At 42.6% G+C, this 24,033-nt stretch overlaps 1 protein-coding gene across 1 annotated transcript in view; it reads right to left on the reverse strand.

Moving 5' to 3' along the window:
• jmy (junction mediating and regulatory protein, p53 cofactor) overlaps nt 1-24,033 on the reverse strand; it is a 116,644-nt gene that overhangs the window by 78,064 nt on the left and 14,547 nt on the right. The window contains exon 2 of the mRNA XM_072596183.1: nt 23,253-23,426. Within this exon, the coding sequence (XP_072452284.1) occupies nt 23,253-23,426 (174 nt within the window). The remainder of the gene's footprint in view (nt 1-23,252; nt 23,427-24,033) is intronic.

Here is a 24,033-nt window from a genome sequence, read left to right on the forward strand (position 1 = left end):
TACTTGCAGGAGGAATACTGGAACCATCCAACTGATAAGAGATGGTCAGGCTCATTATCACAGGAATATGATTAGAAAACCAAGATTAAATAATACTCAAAGGCTTAGATATGAAGCATTATTCTTACTGATAAATCTTTAACGTAAGATTCTTTTAAAGCTGAAAGAATGAGGGACAGTCAATCCTCATACCAATTTAAACACCACAAGCAAATTGACTTGATAAACGCTCTCAACTTCATACAGGGATCTTTACTGAATAACTAAAGATGAATGTTAAACAATACAGCATCATGTGAAAATGAGGGGAATCTGTGCAGAGGATTAATATCAACAACTGCAAAGCAGGAGGAAACCAAGCAATAAGACCCTTTCACAAACTTCAGAAGTATTAGAAACTCTAAGATAATACTTCTCAAAGGTATCTTCTCTCCAATTTATACTTGGAAGATGTTAAGTAATCAAAACACACTTATTTTCATCCATTTTAAATAAAGAACTTATCTTTTCTGAAGTTTCCTTTTCCTTGCTCTGCCTGCCGTGCTCCCTCTCTCTGTCTCAGGGTTTATTTCTGAACAGACACATACTTGTGTAAGGGACCTGCAGCGCTGCTGAAGCCTCCCGCCCCAATCAATTCAAAGGGATTGACACAGCGAGTACTTGCTAAGTCTGCTCCCCGTTCAAAAGGCTAGGTAGCAGCACACTACATGTGAGTATCCCTCTCCATCCACACCCCAACCCTGTTTTCCCCAGCCCCCATCAGCCTGCCCAACCCTGCAACCCATCTGCAGCCCCCCCACCCCACCCAGTCAAATGCTACCCCCCAACTGCGCCCCCATCTTGTTCACCCCGCCGCCTGTCCTCCCAAACTCCGTTCAACGCTGCCCCCCAGTCCACACTCCCAACTCCAGCCTCTGCCCACCCCCTTGACACCTCTTCCATTCCCACCCACCATCCATGTCCCCCACCCGCCCTCCTAAACCAGTCCAACCCTGGCCTCTACCCACCCTCTTGACACCCCTTCCATCCCCACCCACAATCTGCGCCCCTGCCTGTGCCCTGACCCCGCCTGGTCTCAGCACCAACCCCTCCCATGCAGCCGGACTGGATAACAACAAGACGACTGCCGCTGTCTTTGGGAGATGATTCTCAAAATAGTGCACACACACCTTTTTTTTACTGCAATATTTTGACAGGTTCCACTTTTGTCCTGTACAGGACAATGTTGGAGAGATTATCTGGGGAAGGGGGGTTTAGGGCACACCCCTGTGTATAATTCCAAGGTAAGTGTGGGGAGATAGAGCGCGCGCACAGGCAGTCAGTCATTTGGAGACAATGCCTGGGCTCCCCTAGATGTCCTGGACTGTTCTCGGCAGCATTTTAGTAAACCGGGTTCATTTTTGATCACTGTAATCAAAAGACATGAACAGTGTTGAAACACCTCCTACTGTGACCTTGATATCATCTTCGGATAATCTGAAATTCAAATAATTGACATTTGGATAATTGTGATTCCTCTGTATTCGTATACGCTCAAAATGTTTCCATTTCACACTATTGAACTTGGCAGTATAAATTTGAAGTTAGGGTACAACTTAAGTCTGGAATAAATGGAGCATCGGTGGAGGTGAAAGCATAATGACTATAATGAGACTGTTCAGCCGGACCTCTAAGAATATGAGTTCCCTGCTTGGAGCTATTAATCTTGTGCAAATCAGGGAGACCTGGATGACATAAAAGGACAAAAACCTGGGATACTAAGTCTCCTGAATGCCTGACTCATGACAGGCAGTGTTATTATTAAAAACTATGCACTTGTCGATAAAAGGCAATTGGCAATGGGTGATTGGATGCCATTGAATATTTATTTCAGTGCTGATGAGAGTAAAGCACGATCCTGAAGAAACTAACATACAACATACGTTTTGAAGTTGGGGTTAAGTATTTTCTTAGATCATACCTCTTGGGAAGTTTTACTCATTCGAACCTGTCATCAAGGACTGGGTGCTGTATGTGGCAAGAATGAGCTATTTTTCCATAAACAACATTGTGGCAGATGAAATGCAAGGAGTAATTTTTCTGACAGCTTGTGGAGCTGCAGCTTTTTCTGTCATTAGGAGTCTTTCTTTACCTGTGGCAAGAGATACTAAAACCTTTCAAAAATTGATTGACCGAGTGAAGAAATATTACAATCCCAAGCCTCCTTTAATTCTGAGACACAATCACTTTTACTCGGCCATTCAAAAACCAGGGAAATCTGTATAGGGGTTTTCGACAAGTTAAGATGACTATCTTAAGCTTGAGGAATTTGGCTTAACACAATGAAATGCTCAGAGACCATTTGGTATTTGGGATTAACAATGAGATTATGCAAAAACACCTACTGGCTGAAGCTCAACTGTACTTCAAACAGGCACTACAACTGGCTTGATCATTGGAAAATGCAGCAAGTGGAGCATGTGAGTTGCAAAGGATTGCCAATGGAAATGGACACCCTTGCAAGTCCACCAAAACTTGGAGAACACCACGTGGTGCAGGCAACAGCATAGGTTCACTCAGGAAATATCGTGACAGGAGACAAATTTGTTAGAATTTTTTGAAAACATGATCAGTGTGTAGCTGAAGGAAGATCAGTTGACATGGTTCATATGGATTTTAGCAAGTTTTGACAAGATCCTAGAGACTGTGGGGGACTGGTTGAGAAGACTAAAGCACATGGAATTCATGGAAACTTAGCAAGATGGACTGGAAACTGGCTTAATTAGAACACAAAGGCTAGTGAAAGAAGGCTGTTTGAGTGACTACAGGCTGGCTAATAGTGAAGAAGATGGTTGTAGTTTACAGGAAAATATAGATGGGTTGGTCAGATGGGCAGAGCAGTGGCATATGGTATTTAATCTTGATAAACGTGAGAGGATGCACTTTGGAAGGAGAACCGAGGTAATGGGATATTTAATGAATGACAGGGCACTGGGTAGCTCGGAAGAACAGAGGGATCTTGGGGTAATTATTCATTGATCCCTAAAGTAAGCAAAGGATGTGAACGGGACAGTTAAGAATTGCATATGTAACACTTGCTTTCATCAGTTGTGGCATATAGTATAACATTGGAGCTGTACAGCATGTTGGTTAGGTCAAAGCTGGAGTACTGTGTAGCAGTTCTGGTCACCTCATTACCAGAAGGATGGGATAGCACTAGAGAAAGTACAGAGGAGGTTCATCAGGATGTTGCCTGGAATGGACAACTGTGTTGTAGTGAGAGATTAGATAGGCTTGGATTGCTTTCTTTAGACTGAGGAGAAATATGGGGGTATGGCAGGGTGAATAGGACAGGGTGAATAGGGAACAGCTGTTCCTCTTCATTGAGGGGTCAAAGTTTTAGGGTGGTGGTAAGATATTGAGAAGGAAACTGAAAAAAAAACCTTTTCACTCAGTGGTGGGAATCTGGAATACACTGACAGGGAAGGTAGTGGATGCTGGAAAACTTGAAACCTTTAAAAAAAAATTTACATAAGCACTTGAAATACCATAATATTCAAGGATACAGGACAAATGCACAAAATTGGGATTAGCACACCTTTAGTGGTAGTTATTGTCGGTGCTGACTCAATGGACCGAAGGGCCTTTTCTGCACTGTAGCACTCTGCGATAGAAATTAACAAAATTTAGCAAAACTGCAGAAGTCACTTTTTCACACAGAGAGAGCTGTACAGAATGTGGATTAGGCCACAGCTGGAGTACTGTGTGCAGTTCTGGTCATCTCACTACAGGAAGGATGTGATAGCACTAGAGGGAGTACACAGGAGGTTCACATGGAAGTTGCCTGGTAAGAAGCAATTGAACTATAAGGAGAGACTAGGGTGTTCAATTGGCCTCCTCCATCCTTAAGTTCTCTGCTTTATGCATTTCAGATTTCATGCTCAGTGCACCAGTCTACCTAGTGCCTCAACTGGATAACATATAAACAAGCTATTAACTCAACTCATCCTCACTGGTACTTACGCTCAATATAAGCACTTGTCCTAACCCCATGCGTCCACCCTGTTTCACTAAGGCATCAATATGAATCACTGCTAGTGACATTTCCCATGGAAAAGAGAAACTTACCCATCACAATTGTTTGCTTAGCACAGAGGCTGTCAGACCTGAAGTATTTCGAGCTTGCACAGTGTTTTACTTTTAGATTTTATAGTGGAAGTTTACTTTTGTTCATTGCTGTAATATCAAGTTAAAACACATAACTTTTATGTCAGACATCCAAACAGCACCTCCAGGTCTATGGATGATTATAACTTACACAACGCTGTGACTGAACCAGAACATTTTTTTCACAAAGAGTCTGACAAGATGCAACTAGATCATAGATAGCCATCTCACAAAATGTCAGCAATTATAAGGTAACAACACAAAATCCTAAGGAAGTTGCCATTATGTCATGTACACATGGAAAACTATGATTTCAAAAACCGTGGTCAAAAAACGTCCACTCGTTTGTTGTTGGCTAGATTTCAAAATTTAGTCACAATCAGAGTTAGAACGTGTATTAAGGTATAAGCAGGTAGAGAAAGAATTAAGTTTTGTGAAACAAAACGTTCAACTAAGCATGACTCAGATCAGAATAAGAAGCTGCAGTAAACAATGAGGTGATGGAGGCAAGAGTAATGGATTAACAAGTTGGAAAAGCATTCATTATACACAGCCAGTTAACAAGATGAGGTAGCATTCAGTATGTAAAAGTCAGTTAACAAGGTGAAAAGCCTCCATTATGTGAAACCAGTTATTCATTGTGTAACAGCAGATGGCTTAACCTCGACTACTGACACTCGCTGATTGTAACGGTCACCCAATCAATATGTATGTTGCCTTATCTGGATGCTTCTCCCTGTAAATGACTATATATTTCATTAAGAATCTGCTGTTCCAGAGAAGACCGAAAGCTCATGGAGGGCCTGGAATAAAGATGAAGGTGGTAAAACTATACTGCATCTCTGAGCATTTCTCTGCGATTCAGTAGGGAATCGGGACAATACTGGTATACTCGGCAGGATCCAAACGAATAGTTACAATGGTACAGTGTCAGCGATTGCTTGAAATATTGGTACCTCGAGACGGACGAGCCTGCAGGGTAAAATTTTTAAACCTTGGTCCCTTTAGATGTTCCTGTGTGCCGGAGATGGTCCCCTCACTCGATTGCTCTCTACTCTACAGACTTCTCGAACAGTAATTAGTGAGTTAAGCTGAGGTTTGAGACCTCCATGCTGTATTGGGGTTAAAGTCCCCTGGGTTGGTTTAGTTGAGGTTAGAGTCCTCCGCGTTGTATTGGGGTTAAAGTCCCCTGGGTCTTACTGAGGTTCTAGTCCTCAGCGCTGAATTGGGGTTCGAATTCTCTGTGTTTAACTAATATTCGCATCCTCTGTGTTTAAGTGGGATTAGAGTTCTCTGTGTTTAAGTGGGGTTCGAGTCCCCATGAGGAGTTAAGTGAGAAAGGGGTTAAAGTCCCCTAGTTGCGAAATTTGAGGCTTTGTCCTGAGGAGAGGGAGTGGTTTGGACTGCGATGCCAGATGGTCTGCTGCATGGGCTTTCTCTTTTTGTAAGTGTAATTTCAGTGAGAGGATGTAAAAACATAAAACAAGGTACTATGAAATTAAAGTTGTACTAATACTTGGGCTGTAAAAAGAAAGTTTCAATGTAACTTGCGCCACTCTTAGTGTGCTTGATATTTAAAACTTTTGGTTTATTAAAATACTGGTTTAGAAAATCCTTTTAAGTAACTGTTTGCCTTGTTTGAATTAGGCTCTCAATTCAATGTGTTTTGCGGGTTATGTAACCGGGCAGATTGTGTTTTTAAATTGAAATTGTACAACATTATGAGCTGGAGCAGACACAGCAAAGAATGCTGCATTCATCTAACCTGCTGCTGAAGCCGTATGCTCTGACACGCTGGTATCCTCCATCTGAAGCATTTCCAGAAAGATGGAAGTCTCGTCAGTTTTGTTAAGTATTTAACTGCCCTTATCCATGAATTCAGTTTTCTCTGTGGAGTGATGCAGAAAGACTGATTGAATTTTGTTCTCAGGCTGGACGTTACTGAAGGAGATTTTAGAGAACTGGCTTGTTTCCACTCAACTTGGGAGGGATGGAGTGGTGACTAAGGACTGTGGATTTAAGAACTTTTCTGGTGAATTTTTTTCCCATATGGCAAGATCCTTCAAATTCTTTTTACTCTAATGGACTTTTTTTTTGTTATAGTCATTGTATGCTATGTCAATAACTTGCTTAAAGGCTGTCAAAGTCTGATGAAAGTTATCACGAAATGATAAAAGGAGAATGTGTATAGAGTATGAACAGGTGGGGAAAGAGTTCACTTTTCAGTTTTGTGAACCAAAAGGTTCAGTTAAGCATGACTCAGATCAGATAAGAACTTGCAGTAAACAATGAGGTGCTGGAGGCAAGGGTTAACAAGTTGGAAAAGCATTCATTATGTACAGCCATTTAACAAGATGAGGTAGCATTCAATATGTAAAGTCAGTTAACAAGATGAAAAGTCTCCATTATGCGAAACCAGTTATTCATTGTGTAACAGCAGATGGCTTAATGTCTACTATTGACACCTGCCGATTGTAACAGTCACCCCATCAATAGGTATGTTGCCTTCTCTGGATGCTCCTCCCTATAAATGACCATATAATTCATTAAGCATCTGCTGTTCCAGAGAAGACAGAGAGCTCATGTCTCTGTGTACATGGGTGATTGTTCTCTCTCCCTCCAGGGCCTGGAATAAAGATGAAGGAGGTAAAACTATACTGTATCTCTGAGCATTTTGCTTCGATTGAGTAGGGAATCGGGACAATACTGGCATACTCGGCAGGATCCAAACGAATAGTTATAATCGTACGGTGTCAATGATCGCCTGAAACATTGGTACCTCGAGACAAATGAGCCCGCAAGGTAAAATTTTAAACTTTGGTCCCTCTCGATGTTCCTGTGTGCTGGAGATGGTCCCCTCGCTCAATCGCTCTATAACTGTGTCTCTGAGCATTTCGCTTTGACTGAGGTGGCAATGGGACGACAAGGAAGGCAGAGAAGCATCACTTTATATTCCATAGCTAAAGAAATTAAAAACCAAATAAGTTTCTAGGAGCACCAATGAGGGTTAAAAGGTTAGTAATAAACAGAACAAAAGCAGAATATGAGAAACCAAGAGAGGTAGAGGAGATCCAGCAGATGTAATATATTTAGATTTCCAGAAAGCATTTGATAAGGTACCATAAGTTTCAGCTCTTATCTTATTAAGTTTCCTGTGCATGAGGGCAGTATATTAGCAAGTATAAGATCAACAACTGACTAACTACAGACATTACAGTTGGGATAAGGAGGAGCATTTTCAGGATAGCAACCTGCAAACAGTGGAGTGCCATTGGAATCAATCCTTCAACAATTATTTACAATATGTATTAATGACAGAATGAGGAAAGTGAATATACTATGGTCAGGTCTGCAGGTGACAAAAATAGGTAAGAAGATAGTGATGAGGATGACTGAGTTTATACAGGAATGAAACTGAGTGGGCAAAAGCCTGGCAAATGGAATATAATGTGGGAAAGTGTGAGGATATGCAATTTTGCAGCAAGGATAAAGTAGCTGAATATTATTTTAACAGATAAAAACTACAAAAAGCTGCAGCACAAGGAGGATTTGGAGGTTCTTATGCAATAATTACTAAAAGCTAGCATCCAAGCTCAGTGGGTAACAGGGAAGGTAGATGGGATGCTGCTTTTGTTTCAAACGGAAACAAAACCGAAGGGCCTGTTTCCGCACTGTAAGTAATCTAATCTAAAAACATTAAAATAGTGAACCACCAGTTTCTGGAAAAGGTCAGTAGGTCTGGCAGTATCTGTGAAGAAGAGACATCAGAGTTATCGTTTTGGATCTGGTGGCCCTTCCATCAGTATTCTGAGGAAGAGTCAACAGACCTGAAACGTTAACTCGGATTTCTCTTCACAGATGCTGCCAGACCTGCTGAACTTTTACTGCAACTTGTGCTTTTGTTTCTCATTTATAGCATCCACAGTTCTTTTGGTTTCTATTAAAATAGTGAAGTCCAGCACTAGTCAGACCACTGCTGGAACACTGAACAGTTTTGGTCCACTTATCTAAGGAAGGATATGTTGGTATTGAAGGCTATCAGAGGCAGTTCACTAGATTGATCGGGAATAGAAGGAATTCCTTATGAGAGACAGTACATTGGGCATGCACTCACTGGAGTTTAGAAGAATGAGAGATGGCCACATTGAAACATGAAAGATTCTTCAGGGGCTTGACAGGGTAGTTGCTGACAAATTGTTATCCCTTGTGGGAGAGTCTAGAAACAGAGAGCATAATCGCAAAATAAGCAATCACACAGTTATAATAGCAAGAGAAGAAATTTCTTCTTTTAGAGCACTGCATCTATGGAATTCTTTATACAGAGGCATGCCAAGGCTGGGTTGTTAAATATATTCAAGGCTGAGATTTACAGGTGTTTAGTCAGTAAGAGAATTGAGTTATGGGGAAAAAGACAGAAAATGCCACAACTGGAGTATTGTATGCAGTTCCAGAAATCACATTATTCCTTCACGTAGAAGAGACTGACGAGGGAAAATGATTGAGATGTACAAAATTATAAGGGGCAAAGGCAAAGCTGACGTGAAGAAACGTTTCTCCTTCGCAGGGGCAATAGATTTAAGGGAAGGCACAGGTGTTTTAGAAGAAAAGTGAGGAATTTGTTTTCACCCAGAGGGTGGTGGGAACCTGGAACTCATTGCTTACTGACTAAACACCTGTAAATCCTACCCAATACTGGTCTTGACCTTGCATCGACCAAGCCCCTTAACCATGTAGGGCCATTTCTCTGGTTCCTACATCAAACTTTGTCCCCTGTAGTAAACTGTCACTCTTGCGTGGCCGAGTCTGGCAAACAGTTCTTACACTCATGATACCATTTTACCCGCGCCCCAGTGCAGAACCTTCTTACCATGAGCACTTCTGTTAGAGCTATCCTTGTAGCTGTGTGAGGGCTGGTCCTACAATCAAATAGAAACTGGGATAATTTGATATCTGGCAAAGACATAGGCGGTTTCTTCAAGTCTACCTTCAAAATATAGACTGCTCTTTCTGCCAGGCCATTTGATGATGGATGGTACGACGCTGTCCTTGCATGTCAAATCCCATTTGACTAAGAAAACTCAGATTCCCTGCTGGTAAACAATGGCCCATTACCTGGCCAGTTCTCTTCCATGTCAGGAGGCTACCTCTAACCCATAGTGTTAATATCTTTCTTTGATCCATTTAAGATAGGTGAAATTTCTATTTTCATATTGTTCCAAGTTATGGAGGGTAAAGTGAACAATTCTAATGATGGTGCATATATATGGTTAGATGCTTCCATCAAGATTTAAATATGCTACTTAAGCTGCAAACTGGTTGTTTGGTTTAGTTTAGTTTCTGTTAGCTGTTACAGACACAAGTGAGGTCAACATCTAGAAAATGGAGTTTGCAGGTCGGAAATCTTTCCTAAATTGAATTTGAGAAAGGAAATTCTGATCCTCCAGATTGGGACGTGTGGCTTTCTTGAGACTGAGGGATCAAGAGCGAAACTCGTGATGTCATCGTTGTCTATTTGGAAACTGACAGCGTTGTTTCAGGTATTATTACTTTGAACAGCAAGTAAACAATATGATGTGGGGGTGGGGGGGGGGGGGGGGGGGGCGGGAAACAAAGACAGACCTGAGGGACATCTGTGTAAATGTGGAAGAGAAGAAGGACAAAAGCTATTGCAGAGATCCAAAATGGTTCCAGATGAGTGTAGCCCCACCCTGTGGGATGACGGTGGACAACTTTGCAGGAGGGTAGGTTGACTAATTGCGTCAAGAACTGCAAACAGGATGTAGAAATGTTGTTTACATTTTGCATGGCCACATTTGGAGATCAATTCTGATTTTGAACAGAGTTATTTTGTTATTATAGCAGCGTTGGGAATCTATATGGAAGAATTCAAATATGGTGTTCCAGGAAAGATTAGGGAGGCAATAGCACATTCTCAGACTTGTGGAATAGAATCATAGAATGGTTACAGATGTGTTGAAAGCCACAATTGTATCTGCCTCCATCATACACACAGATTTAGATCCTAAAAAACTACTGTCTTTAAAAAAAGTTTTTTTTTCAAATCATGCCATTGATTCTTTTGTTGTTTACCTGAATTGGTACCTTTTGGTTCTCAATTCCCACCAACGGTAATAGTTTCTCTTTAGCTATTGTCTGTTTCTCAACTTTTTATCAAATTTGTGTCATTAACTTCCTTTTAATCAGCATTTATTTGCAATTAAGCTTGTCAAGGGCAAGAGGGAAAAAAATTTAAAAGGGACATAAGGGGCAACCTTTTCGCATAAAGGGTGGCGCGTGTACGGAGTGAGCTTTCAGTGGAAGTGATTAGATTCCATATAGTGTGGAAACAGGCCATTTGGCCCAACAAGTCCACAAAGACCCTCCGAAGAGTAACCCACCCAGACTTATTCTCCTACATTTACCACTGACTAATGCACTTAACACTACGAGCAATTTAGCATGGTCAATTCACCTGATCTGCACACCTTTGGATTGTGGTTAAAAAAAACTGGGGCAGCTGGAGGAGCCCATGCAGAAACGGGAGAATGCATAAACTCCACACAGACAGTTGCCCGAGGCCGGAATCAAACCCGGGTCCCTGGTGCTGAGAGGCAGCAGTGCTAACCAATGAGCCACCGTGCTGGTACAATTACAACATTTAAAAGGCATCTGGATAGGAATATGTTAAGAAAGGTTTAGAGGGATATGGGCCAAGTCTTGACAAATGGAACTAGATTAGGTTAGGATGTCTGATCGGTATGGACGAGTTGGACCAAAGGCTCTGCTTCTCTGCTGTACATCTCTATGACTTTCAGCTACTGTTCGCGGTTGGCTGTGACCAACTAACTGACCATCTTGTGATAAAATGTTTCACTCAGATAAATAACACCTGCTTTGATTTTAAAATGATAACTTCAGCTAGAAGACTATCCGGGCTGTTGTGGTACAATGGTTGTGTCCCTACCTCTGAGCCAACAGGCCTGGTTCAAGTCCCATCTGCTCTCGAGGCATCACAATATCTCTGAACTGTTTGATTAAAAATACCTCTGCTAGATGACTGAAGTTAAACTATGTTTCATTCTCTACCTAACCAGTGTCAATCTCTATATTACTAGCCCTCAACCAACAGACAAACAGCCAATGAGATTAGAAGTAAGCTTACATTTTAATGCTAACTCCCAGCTTGCTTTGAATGTTATGCATGGCATGACCTAAGAATGACTAGTCACAGAAATCTGTAATTTCCTAAAATTACTGACAATTCAAATGCCTTCAATTCTCTCAGATCTCAAATAATTACTTTGGCATAATTTACCAAGTTCCAATACAGGTACAAGTTTTGCCTTGATATGTATACTGAAAAATGTGTTGCTGGAAAAGCGCAGTTTCCTGAAGAAGGGCTATGCCCGAAACATCGATTCTCCTGCTCCTTGGATGCTGCCTGACCTACTGCGCTTTTCCAGCAACACATTTTTCATCCTTGATATCTATACTTGTATACTATCAATGTGCATGGAAACCAAATAAGACAAATAAACTGGGGTTTAAATTGTGTCTGCATTGGAGGAATACCACGCGAATCATACTTACTTCTATAAGAATTGTAACTGCCACAAATCTTATAATCCTCAGAACGCAACCAGTAACCCTATAAATTCAAGCTTGAAATTCCATAGTACTATCTACTAGAAGAATATTGTGTGGTTATACAAACTGCATTACTTTCTTTCAAAACGTAGAGATCTGATGTGCACTCTATCCAAGTGTGTTCAATTGGATTTTAGACAGCTCAGAAGCATAATCTGATATCAAAATTACAATCTTACAAATTATGAAATCATAGCTAAGGTTTTGAGTAAATAAATACTAATTTTAAAAAATTGCTCTATTGATCTATCAAAACTCAAATGAAGAATTTTTTAAAACTGCATTATTGAAAGGATAAAAGAGTTCTATCACAAATCTGCAGATGTGCACTATTCTGGGCATCTAAATTGCTTTGCAAAGATTCTAAGAATTGCTGCCATTGCTCACATCAGTGGATGCTGGCATGATAAGAGTGATCCATGATTCCAATAGAGCAACGTAATCTAATCATAGTTGATAAGCTTATTTGATCACTACACTTAGTCTCACCTCTATAATCTTTGCACAAGATAACCAGTTGTGCAACTAAAATATTAAGTATATTTATCTAATTGTTTATCAGAAGAAATATTAACTTCCAAAATTTCTAAATCATTGCATAAATCACTGAACTATTCAAACGTTTATTTAACATTTAGTTTAATACAATAAATCAAAAAATGCATTAAACAGAAAAAAAATGCTATTTTAAAATCAATGAGAAAAGTTAGGTCCAATAAAATGGAGGTAGAAAAATGGTGGGGCAGAGATTTAGAGAACTTAATGGAAAAATGGGATTTTGTTTAAACACTGCCTTAATTCCTGGCTACAGTCTGATAGACTGGGCAAACTAGGCAGATAAGCCTACAGCTCAAGGCCACAGATATGGAACTGCCTGCACAGGACAGCAGTCAATGGTATGAGGCTAAAAAACATAAGATCTGACATTAGGAGGGAGCAGAAATTGCAATCATTGAGGCATGAGATAATAGAGCAGTGGGGAGATATTTTCTGATCATGCTGGTTAAAAGATTTTATTACACACCTCTAGGGCAGATAAAATTTGAAACCAGACCTCCTGGTCCAGATGTAGGGGTAGTAGGGATGAGAAAGTGTACAAGGTATGAGCAGTTAGGGAAAGAGTTAAGTTTAGGGTTGCTTGACAAAAGGCTCAGCTAGCATGACTTGGATGAGAGAATAACTTGCAGTAAACAATGAGGTACTGGAAGCAAGGGTAGTGGATTAATAAGGTAAAGAAGCATTCATTATGTGAAGCCAGTTAAGGTTAAGAATATTCATTATATAACACCAAATGGCTTAATCTCTACTACTGACACTCGGTGATTGTAATGGTCACCCAATCAATATGCATGTTGCCTTATCCAGATGTTCCTCCCTGTGAGCGACTAAATAATACATTAAGAATCTGCTGTTCGAGACAAGACTGAGAACTCATGTCTCTGTGCAGATAGGCGATCATTCTCTGTCCCTCCAGGGCCCGGAATAAAGATGAAGGAGATAAAGCCATACTGTGTCTCTGAATGTTTGCTTTGACTGACACGGGAATGGGGAAATGGGATGATAGGGAGACCACACCACCATGACTGATTGCAGATAATGAATTCAGTAATTTTATTTTGAGGGAGGGGTGCCAAATGCAGAAGCTCTCTTGCTTATCCTGACCCACAATTACTGTCATAAATGATCTTCAATCTAGCTAGTCACACCTCTTTCAGTAATTGGACATCACAAACCTCAAGAAACCTGATCCGCTAGCAGGTGGTCAAAAATGGAATACAAATCCATATTAAAGGAATTACGAATTAATTTGAACTCAGAGCATTGGTCACTTTGTTAAGAAAGTGTCTCCCACCTACAACAGGGGATTAAAATTATCCCCCCATACACGTAATAAGACTGCAGCAACAGTATTTTAGATGACGCTGATTTTTTTTCCCACACATTAGATGAGAGTGCTGTTGACTGAGCCAGCATTTAGTGCCTGTCACTAGTTGCCCTTGAGAAGATGGTGGTGAGTTGTCTTGCTGAATCACTGCAGTCCATGTACCGTAGGTAAACCAACAATGCTGTTAGGGTGGCCCAGTGACAGTACCTCTGTACTGTGTCCTCAATTACACCCCGAAACTCCTGCCATTATTGCTCTACTATCTTCCCCGCTAGGCTCGGCTTCTAGTCGACTTCCTCTCTCATGCCCTTGTAATTACCTTTATTTAACTGTAACATCAATACATCCAATTTTGCCTCCAGTCACCTGGCATTATACCTGTAGACAATGACGACATAAAGATCGAAGCCAAAGACTCAACAATCTCCTCCCTGGCTTCCCAGAGAATCCTAGGATAAATCCCATCCGGCCCAGGGGACTTATCTATTTTTACACTTTCCAGAACAGCTAACACTACTCCTTGGTGAACCTCAATCCTATCTAGTCTAGTAGCGTGTATTTCAGTAATCTCAACAATGCTGTATTTTTTTTTTAGTGTGAATACTGACAAAAAAATATTCATTTAGTGCTTCCCCTATCTCCTCTGAATCCATGCACAACTTCCCACTACTATCCTGATTGGCCCTAATATTACCCCTGTAAAAACACCATCCCATATTCCCAATTCCTGCACATCCGCCTCATCTGCTCCCAGGAGGACCAATTCCAATACCGAACAATCCAAATGGCCTCCTTCTTCAAAGACCGCAATTTCACCTCAGACGTGGTCGACGATACTCTCCACCGCATCTCCTCCACTTCCCGCACCTCCGCCCTTGAACCCTGCCCCTCCAATCGCCACCAGGACAGACCCCAACTGGTCCTCACCTTCCACCCCACCAACCTCCAGATACATCGTATCATCCTCCGTCATTTCCACCACCAAGGATGTATTTCCCTCCCCACCCCTATCACTGTTCCGGAGAGACCACTCCCTCCGCGACTCCATCAGGTCCACACCCCCCCACCAACCCAACCTCCACTCCCAGCACCTTCCCCTGCAACCGCAAGGACTGTAAAACTTGCGCCCACACCTCCCCCCTCACCTCCCTCCAAGGCCCCAATGGATCCTTCCATATCCGTCGCAAATTCAGCTGCACCTCCACACACATCATTTACTGTACCGTTGCACCCCATGTGGTCTCCTCTACATTGGGGAGACAGGCCACCTACTTGCAGAAAGTTTCAGGGAACACCCCTGGGACACCCGCACCAACCAACCCAACCGTCCCGTGGCTGAACACTTTAACTCTCCCTCCCACTCCGCCAAGGACATGCAGGTCCTTGGCCTCCTCCATCGCCAGACCTGGCGACCCTGACCACACGACGCCTGGAGGAAGAGCGCCTCATCTTCCGCCTAGGAATCCTCCAACCACACGGGATGAATGTAGATTTCTCCAGCTTCCTCATTTCCCCTCCCCCCACCTTATCTCAGTCCCAACCCCCGGATTCAGCACCGCCCTCTTGACCTGCAATCTTCTTCCCGGCCCTTCCGCCCCCCCCACCCCCTCTCCGGTCTATCACCCTCACCTCCTTCCACCTATCATATTCCCAGCACCCGTCCCCCAAATTCCCTCCCCCCTACCTTTTATCTCAGTCCGCCTGGCACACCAGCCTTATTCCTGAAGAAGGGCTTATGCCCAAAACGTCGATTCTCCCGCTCCACAGATGCTGCCTGGCCTGCTGTGTTTTTCTAGCACCACATTTTTCAACTCTGGTCTCCAGCATCTGCAGTCCTCACTTTCGCCTAATATTACTCTAGTCATTCTTTTATTCCTGATATACCTATAGAAGGCCTTCGTGTTTTCCTTGATCCTATCCGCCAACCATTTCTCATGTCCCCTCCTGGCTCTTCTTATCTCTTTCTTTAGATTTTTCTTGGCTTACATGTAACTTTCAAGGGCCCTGAGCTTCCACATCTCATCCTAACATAAGCCTTCTTCCTCTTGACAAGAGATTCAATTTCCTTAGAAAACCACAGCTCCCGCACTCGACAACTTCCTCCCTGCCTGACAGGCACATGTGTATCAAGGATTGGCAGTAACTGTTCTTTCAATAAACTCCACATTTCAATTGTGCCCATCCCCTGCAGTTTCCTTCCCCATCCTATGCATTCTAAATCTTGCCTAATCACTTAATTGCTTTTCTCCCAGCTATAACTCTTGCCCTGCAGTATATTTGGCCTTCAGTATATACCTAGCCCTTTCCATCACTAAAGGAAACATAACTGAATTGTGGTCACTATCACCAAAGTGCTCACCTACCTCCAAATCTAACAACTGGACGGGTTCATTATCCAGTACCAAATGCAATGTTGCCTCGCCCTTTTTGGCCTAACTACATATTATGCCAGGGCACCCTCCTGCACAAATGGACCCATTGAAAGCGCTTGAACCATAGTATTCACAGTCAATATTTGGAAATTTCAAGCCCCCAACTGCCCTCTCACTCTTGCTCCTATCGAGAATCATCTTTACTATCCTATCTTCTCCATCTCTGGAACTGTTCGGAGGCTGATAGAAAACTCCCAACAGGGTGACCTCTCCTTTCCTGTATTTAACCTCAGCCCATACTACCTTAGTAGACGAGTCCTTTCTGCAACCGTTATAATGTCCTTGACTAACAATGCCACTGCCACCCGCCAACCCCCCCTTTTGTTTTACCATCTTCTCTCTTCTTACCGAAACATCTAAATCCTGGAACCTGCAACAACCATTCCTGTCCCTGCTCTACCCATGCCTCCAGAATGGCCACAACATCAAAATCCCACCAACCCATGCTGCAAGTTCACCCACCTCATTCCAGATGCTTCTGCTATTCAAGTAGACACACTTCAAAACAACCTCTTGCTTACCGGTGCCCCCTTGCAACCTTGAAACATTAGATTAGATTAGATTAGATTACTGACAGTGTGGAAACAGGCCCTTCGGCCCAACAAGTCCACACCGCCCCGCCAAAGCGTAACCCACCCATACCCCTACATCTACATCTACCCCTTACCTAACACTACGGGCAATTTAGCATGGCCAATTCACCTGACCTGCACATCTTTGGACTGTGGGAGGAAACCGGAGTACCCGGAGGAAACCCACGCAGACACGGGGAGAACGTGCAAACTCCACACAGTCAGTCGCCTGAGGCGGGAATTGAACCCGGGTCTCTGGCGCTGTGAGGCAGCAGTGCTAACCACTGTGCCACCATGCCGCCCATTATTTCGGGCCTCACTACTCTCAACCTCCTGTATACTCAAACTACAATTTGGGTCTCATTCCCCAGCCGAATTGGCACATTTAAGCATTTCTGAAGATATCCCAAAGCAGACCTGCTGTCTGCCTGGAAATTTTTTGACCTGGTTTAATTCAGTAATATTGAGTGTATTGCTGGAAAAGCACAGCAAGTCAGGCAGCATCCGAGGAGCAGGAAAATCGACGTTTCAGGCCAGAGCCCTTCATCAGGAATGAGGCTAGGAGCCTCAGGGTGGAGAGATAAATGGGAGGGGGGATGGGGCTGAGGAGAAGGTAACTGAGACCCCCACCTCCATCCACCTAATACAACGTATTGCAATTACCCTCATCTCCATCCACCTATTGCAACTTATCACCTTTACCACACCTCCATCTAACTATTGCAATGTCCCACCTGTCAATCTTCCTTCCCATCTCTCCACTCCACCCTCTTCTCCAACCCATCACCTTTACCCCCACCTCCATTCACCTATTGCAATTTCCCTCCCCCCACCTTACCCCAGTTCCAACTTTCCAGCTCAGCACCTGTCCCACCTGTCAATTTTCATTCCCACCTATCCACTCCACCTTCCTCTCCAACCATCTATTGCACGCCTAGCTACCTTCTCCCCAGCCCCAACCCCCCTCTCCCATTCATCTCTCCATCCCGGAGGCTCCCAGCCTCATTCCTGATGAAGGGCTCCTGCCCGAAACGTCGATATTCATGCTCCTCGGATGCTGCCTGACCTGCTGTACTTTTCCAGCAACATACCCTCAACTCTGATCTCCAGCATTTGCAGACCTCACTGTCTCCTGAAATCAGAGTACAGCAGTTACTTCAGGAGTCTGGTGTCATGCATAAAAACGACAAGTCTTGCTCAGTGGACTGGACTTTGAGTGATCAGCACCCGCTGGATATGTTAAGACTGCTTTCTTGTCACTAACATTAGAGGATCTTCCAAAATAATCCCTGGTGGCATTTACCCAGCATATTAACATGCCTGCTGCAGACTGTGCAGGTCTGTGCATAAAGGAGTATGGGACCTAAACTGGCAGACTGGAGACAATGATTAATTTTGTCATGTCTTCCTGTCAATAGCAAGGAGAGACTGTCTTAAAGAACAAGACATACTCAAGCATCTTAGACATACTGTTTTTAAAACAGTAAGAACAGCTCAGCAATAAGGCAAAAGAAATTTTCATCAGTCAAATTTAGATGTTATAAAACACAAGTATTTTGCATCAAATAAAATTGAATTATAAACTACAGTCATTAAATTCATGATATTTTGATCATTTTACTGGTACAAGTGACTGAAGGAAAAAAGTGAGGACTGCAGATGCTGGAGAGTCAGAGTCAAAAAGTGTGGTGCTGGAAAAGCACAGCAGGTCAGGCAGCAATTGAGGAGGGAGTGTCGATGTTTAGCCATAAGCCCTTCATCAGACTCTCCTGCCCTTCTGTGCCCATAAGACACAGAATTTATAGCAAAAGATTACATAGTGTCATGCAACTGAAATGATATATTAAACAAACCCATGCAACTGAAATGATATATTAAACAAACCTAGATTGTTGTTGTCAAGTCTTTCATCTTTTAAATTTACTCGACAGACTGCACTAGGCAATGGAAAATTATTCTGTTGGTACAATAAGGATATTTTTGTGAGGGTGAAGCTACAATAAGCTATAGAACAATCTAGACACACAGCACTTGGCACTAATCCATGCCCAAAGTAGATCAGCAAAACTGAATACCAACCCTAACTGCAATTATCATGTATTAGATAATGTCGAACATGATTATTTATTTTAAAAATCATCAGCGCAGCACAATAACAGAAGAAACACAAAATGGAGATTTGATCTCTAATTCACTCCAAAACAAATCAGGATATGGCAGACATTTAGCATTTTTAAAAAACCCATACATAACTGTTTGGATACATAGCTTCCAAAACTGCAAAACAATCCATCTACAAAGACAATCTCCTTCCACCTCCGTAATATGGCTTACCTCCGTATCTACATTAAAAATCACACAACACCAGGTTATAGTCCACAAGGTTTATTTGGAAGCACTATATGGACAATAGACAATAGGTGCAGGAGTAGGTCATTCTGCCCTTCGAGCCAGCACCATCATTCATTATGATCATGGCTGATCATCCTCAAATCAGTATCCCATTCCTGCCTTATCCCCAACCCTTGATTCCACTATCCATAAGAGCTCTATCCAACTCTTTCTTGAAAGTATCCAGAGACTTGGCCTCCACAGCCTTCTGGAGCAGAGCATTCCATACACCTACCACTCTCTGGGTGAAGAAGTTTCTCCTCAACTCTGTTCTAAGCGGCCTCCCCCTTATTTTTAAACTGTGTCTTCTGGTTCGGGACTCACCCATCAGCGGAAACATGCTTCCTGCCTCCAGAGTGTCCAATCCTTTAATAATCTTATGTGTCTCAGCGTTTGGAATGCTCCTCCTTCAACAGGTAGTTGTGGAGCAAGACCATAAGACACAGAATTTATAGCAAAAGATTACATAGTGTCATGCAACTGAAATGATATATTATACAAACCTAGATTGTTGTTGTCAAGTCTTTCATCTTTTAAATGGGTTGCAGGCTTCGGTTCATTAATATGTAAATCCCAGAACTTCGTTCAAGTCACCTTTTTGGGATAACTTAAGGTTTTATTAAAAAAAAAGTGACACCTCAGCTTAGGCAATGCATTAAAGGTGTGAGGTTAGAGTCTGTACCCCAATCTTGAGTTAGACTGGTTTTATTTCCAATGGGTAATTTACAAAATACTACATGAATTGACTGCCTGCAGACTGCACATTTCGTTGAGCAAAATAGAATGCATCTGCAAATACATATAAGTCTATGGGGTGAATTTGTATTTGCAGATGCATGAGTGAGTGTGAGAGACAGAGAGGCAGAGACGGAGAGACAGACAGAGAGAGAGCATGTGAGTGCACGTTAGAGAGTATGTTTATGTAGGTGCAAGCTTGGTAAAGTGTGTGAGAATAAGTGTAATGGAGCATAAGCCTGTGAGAGGGTGTGCGCGTGGGTGAGAGTGTGGGAGGTGTATGAGAGATAACAGAAGTGCATGTTTGTATTTGTGCTTGCAAGAGTGTGAGAGAGTGAGAGAGAGAGAGAGAGAGACAGACAGACAGACAGACACATGTAGTGTGACATGAACCCAAGGTCCTGACTGAGGCTAACCTAATGGGTACCAATCTTCGCTATCAGCCTCTGCTTGGCTACTTTGCGTTGTTGCATAATCTGAAGTCCGCCTTGATGGATGGTCACCCAAAGGTCAGAGGCCGAAGTCCTGACCGCTGACATGCTCCCTGACTGGGAGGGAACAACCCTGTCTGGTGATTGTTGCACAGTGTCCATTCATCCATTGTTGTGGCGTCTGCTTGGTCTCGCCAATGTACCATGCCTCGGGGCATCCTTGCCTACAGCATGAGATAGACAGCGCTGGCTGAGTCACATAAGTATCTGCCATGTACATGGTAGGGGGCGGCCCCACACGTCATGGTGGCATCGGTGTCAACACTCTGACGCGTCTTGCAATGGTTATCATCATGACAGGATTGTACAGTGTTGTGGTCTATGTCGTCCTGAAGGCTAGGCAGTTTGCTGCGAGCAATAGTCTGTTTAAGGTTTGGCAGTTGTTTAGAGAGAAGTGGAGCCGTAGGGAAGGTCCTGGTGAGGTGCTCACCCTCAACAATAACGTGTTGCAGGCCGCGAAGAACATGGTGTGGTTTTTTTCAGCTCCCATGAAGTACCAGACAACGAAGGGTACCCTATTATAGAGTCATAGAGATGTACAGCATGAAAACAGACCCTTTTGGAGCAAACTGCCCATGCTGACCAGATATCCCAACCCAAACTAGCCCCACCTGCCAGCACCCGGCCCATAACCCTCCAAAACCTTCCTATTCATATACCCATCCAAATGTCTTTTAAAATGTTGCAATTGTACCAGCCTCCACCACTTCCTCTGGCAGCTCCTTCGATACACGTTGTAAACCACGTCTGTCTCTGGAGGAGGTCATTACGGTTTCTCGCTGTGGCACGATGGACCTGACGATTGATGAATTGAGTATCATACCCAGTTCTTATGAGGGAATCCTTGAGCACCTTCACATGTCCGTCACATTTCTCCTCATCTGAACAGATCCTGTGTACGCATAGCGCTTGTCTGTAGGGGATAGCTGTTCTAATGTTTAGGGTGGAAGCCCGAGAAGTGTAGCATTATGAGGTTAAAAATAGGTTTGTGGTAGAATGAGGTACTGAGGTACCCATCCTTGATGGAAATGTATGTGTCCAAGAATGAGACAGACACAAATAGTCATCCATAATATGTCTGACGGTGAGATGAAACTCATGAATATCACTGTGTAGTTGTTTCAGACGTGTTTAAGCCGTGTCAGTGTTGACACAGATACCACCATTACACGTGAGGACATCATCCATAGTGTACGCCATAGGTACTCATATGACTCAGCCAATGTTGTCAATCTCAGACGCAGCAGGCTAGGATGCCCAGAGGCACGGTACATTGGTGAAACCAAGCAGACTCTACAACAACAGATCAATGGACACCATGCAACAATTACTAGACAGGGCGTGTTCCCTCTCAGTTAGGGAACACATCAGCGGTCAGGGATTTTGGCCTGGGATCTTTGGGTGACCATCCTCCAAGGCAGACTCCTGAAGATGCAACAACGCAAAGTAGCCGAGCAGAGGCTGATAGCCAAGTTTGGTACCCATGACGTTGGCCTCAATCGGGACCATGGGTTCATGTCACACTACAGGTGACCCCACTACACCATACACACACTCATGCAGACCCTCTCTCATTCACCCCAACACACACCCCCTCTCACAGGCCTATACTCCATTTTTCTCTCTCTTCTTCTCTCCACACACACACACACACACACACACACACACACACACACTCTCATGTGCACTCACACACACACTCATGCATGCGTACACACAAATCTATGTGGTGAATTTGTATTTGCATAATTATATTTGCAGATACATTCTATTTTGCTCAACAAAATCACACCATGCAGGCAATTCATGCAGCATTTTGTAAATTTCACATTGGAAATAAAACCAATCTAACTGATGCACTGCCTGAGCTGAGATGTCACTTTTCTTTTTAAATAAAACCTTAAGTTATCTTGAGAAGGTGACTTAAAAGTAGTTCTGGGATTTACATATTAATGAACCAAAACCTGCAACCTATTCTAAAAGATGAAAGACTTAACAACAACCTAGATTTGTTTAATATATCATTTCAGTTGCATGACACTGTACCCTTTTACTATAAATTCTGTGTCTTATGGTCCTGCTCCACAGCTACCTGACGAAGAAGCAGCATTCTGAAAGCTAGTGCCTCAAACATACCTGTTGGACTATAACATGTTGTCGCGTGATTTTTAACTTTTTCCACTCCAGTCCAACACCAGCTCCTCCACATCATGGCTTCTATATCTACATTATTTCCACCACTATCAGAACCTTATCCATGTCTTTATCACCTCCAAGCACAATTCTTCAAATATTCCACCATTTGGCTTTGGCCTCACTCTCCAATCCTACACTCAATAGCACTAATCCATTATTTCAGACCTCACCTGGCCTACACAATGGCTGTATATCTGCAAATAGATGAATCAAAATCCACATCCCAGATCTTTATCTTCTCCCATAAGTTTTTTCACCCTACTTCAAACTTGTATCACCACTCACATCCCCTGGCTCTGGTTATCCATGTACGCATCTCATCTCTAGACTCCATTACTTGCCAGCAAAGCTCAGTCTGCACTCTGTTTTGGAATTCAATACTTAAATTCCTCTGTCCTTCAACCTCAAGTTATACCTTTAAAACTCATCTTCAAAGCCTAATTCTTGTTGCAGTATTCAGTTATTTCTTGTACTTCTTCTACAAAAGGTTAAACTTTCTTTCCCTTTCTTCTCATAAGAAAAGCACCTTGGAACATTTTTTCTATGATAATTCAATAAATGCAAATAGTTATGAATAGAACACAAAATGGAAATCAGTGAACAATGCGGTGGATTTTATTCAAGACAGGTCAGTGTAAAGCACAACATTAGGTCTTATATGTGGAGTAGGTTATGCCTTTCATTTCAACACACACAATCCCTCCAAGTACTTCCATACATAAATGCCAAGAAATAGAATTAAACTGCAAACTCTTACCTTTATCTGCTGGCGTCGTAGCATAGCCAATTCTCTCATATCTCGAAACGGTTGGAGTAGATATTGGTAGAGTTCTGTAGTTGCTTCAGATAAAGCAATATAAGCATCATCTTCCTCCTGGTAAAGTTCCAGCAATTCTACCATAACCTCTGTGATTTTGTGTTTCTCCAAAAGCTGTGTACAAATCAGGATTTGATCTACTATTAGAATTTCTCACTCAGTCTCAATTCTTTATTGTACATGTTAAATTTTGTACATGGACTTTGGCAAACATTCAGGTGATTAATACAGCACATTCGAACATAAATTTCAGTCCAAGAAATGCAAGCAGTGAAACATGTAATGCCTGAAATGTGACACTTCTATTTTGCATAAGCCTGTGCTTTGCATAAAATGTAAAGTATTAGGGGTTTCTGTTATGGGTAATTTTAATTTTTACTGGTGAGACTAGAGACTCTGATGGATGCCAGAATCACAAGGCAGAATATTTAAGACAGGGCAAAAGTGAGGACTGCAGATGCCAAAATCCAGAGTTTAGATCAAAGTGGTGCTGGAAAAGCAGGTCAGGCAGCATCCGAGGAGCAGGAAAATCGACATTCCTGATGAAGGGCTTTTGCCCAAAATGTTGATCTTCCTGCTTCTCGGATGCCCCAGAATATTTAGGACAGATAACAGATGTGGTTGAACCAAGGTGTACTATCAGGCTTGACAGAAATGAAGGAGACAAACGAAACACATAACAGATATGAGAAAGCAAAAATAAAAGATTAAATGTGTGAGA

This window comes from Chiloscyllium punctatum, chromosome 2, assembly GCF_047496795.1.
Source record: "Chiloscyllium punctatum isolate Juve2018m chromosome 2, sChiPun1.3, whole genome shotgun sequence".
NCBI classification, from domain to species: Eukaryota; Metazoa; Chordata; class Chondrichthyes; order Orectolobiformes; family Hemiscylliidae; genus Chiloscyllium; species Chiloscyllium punctatum.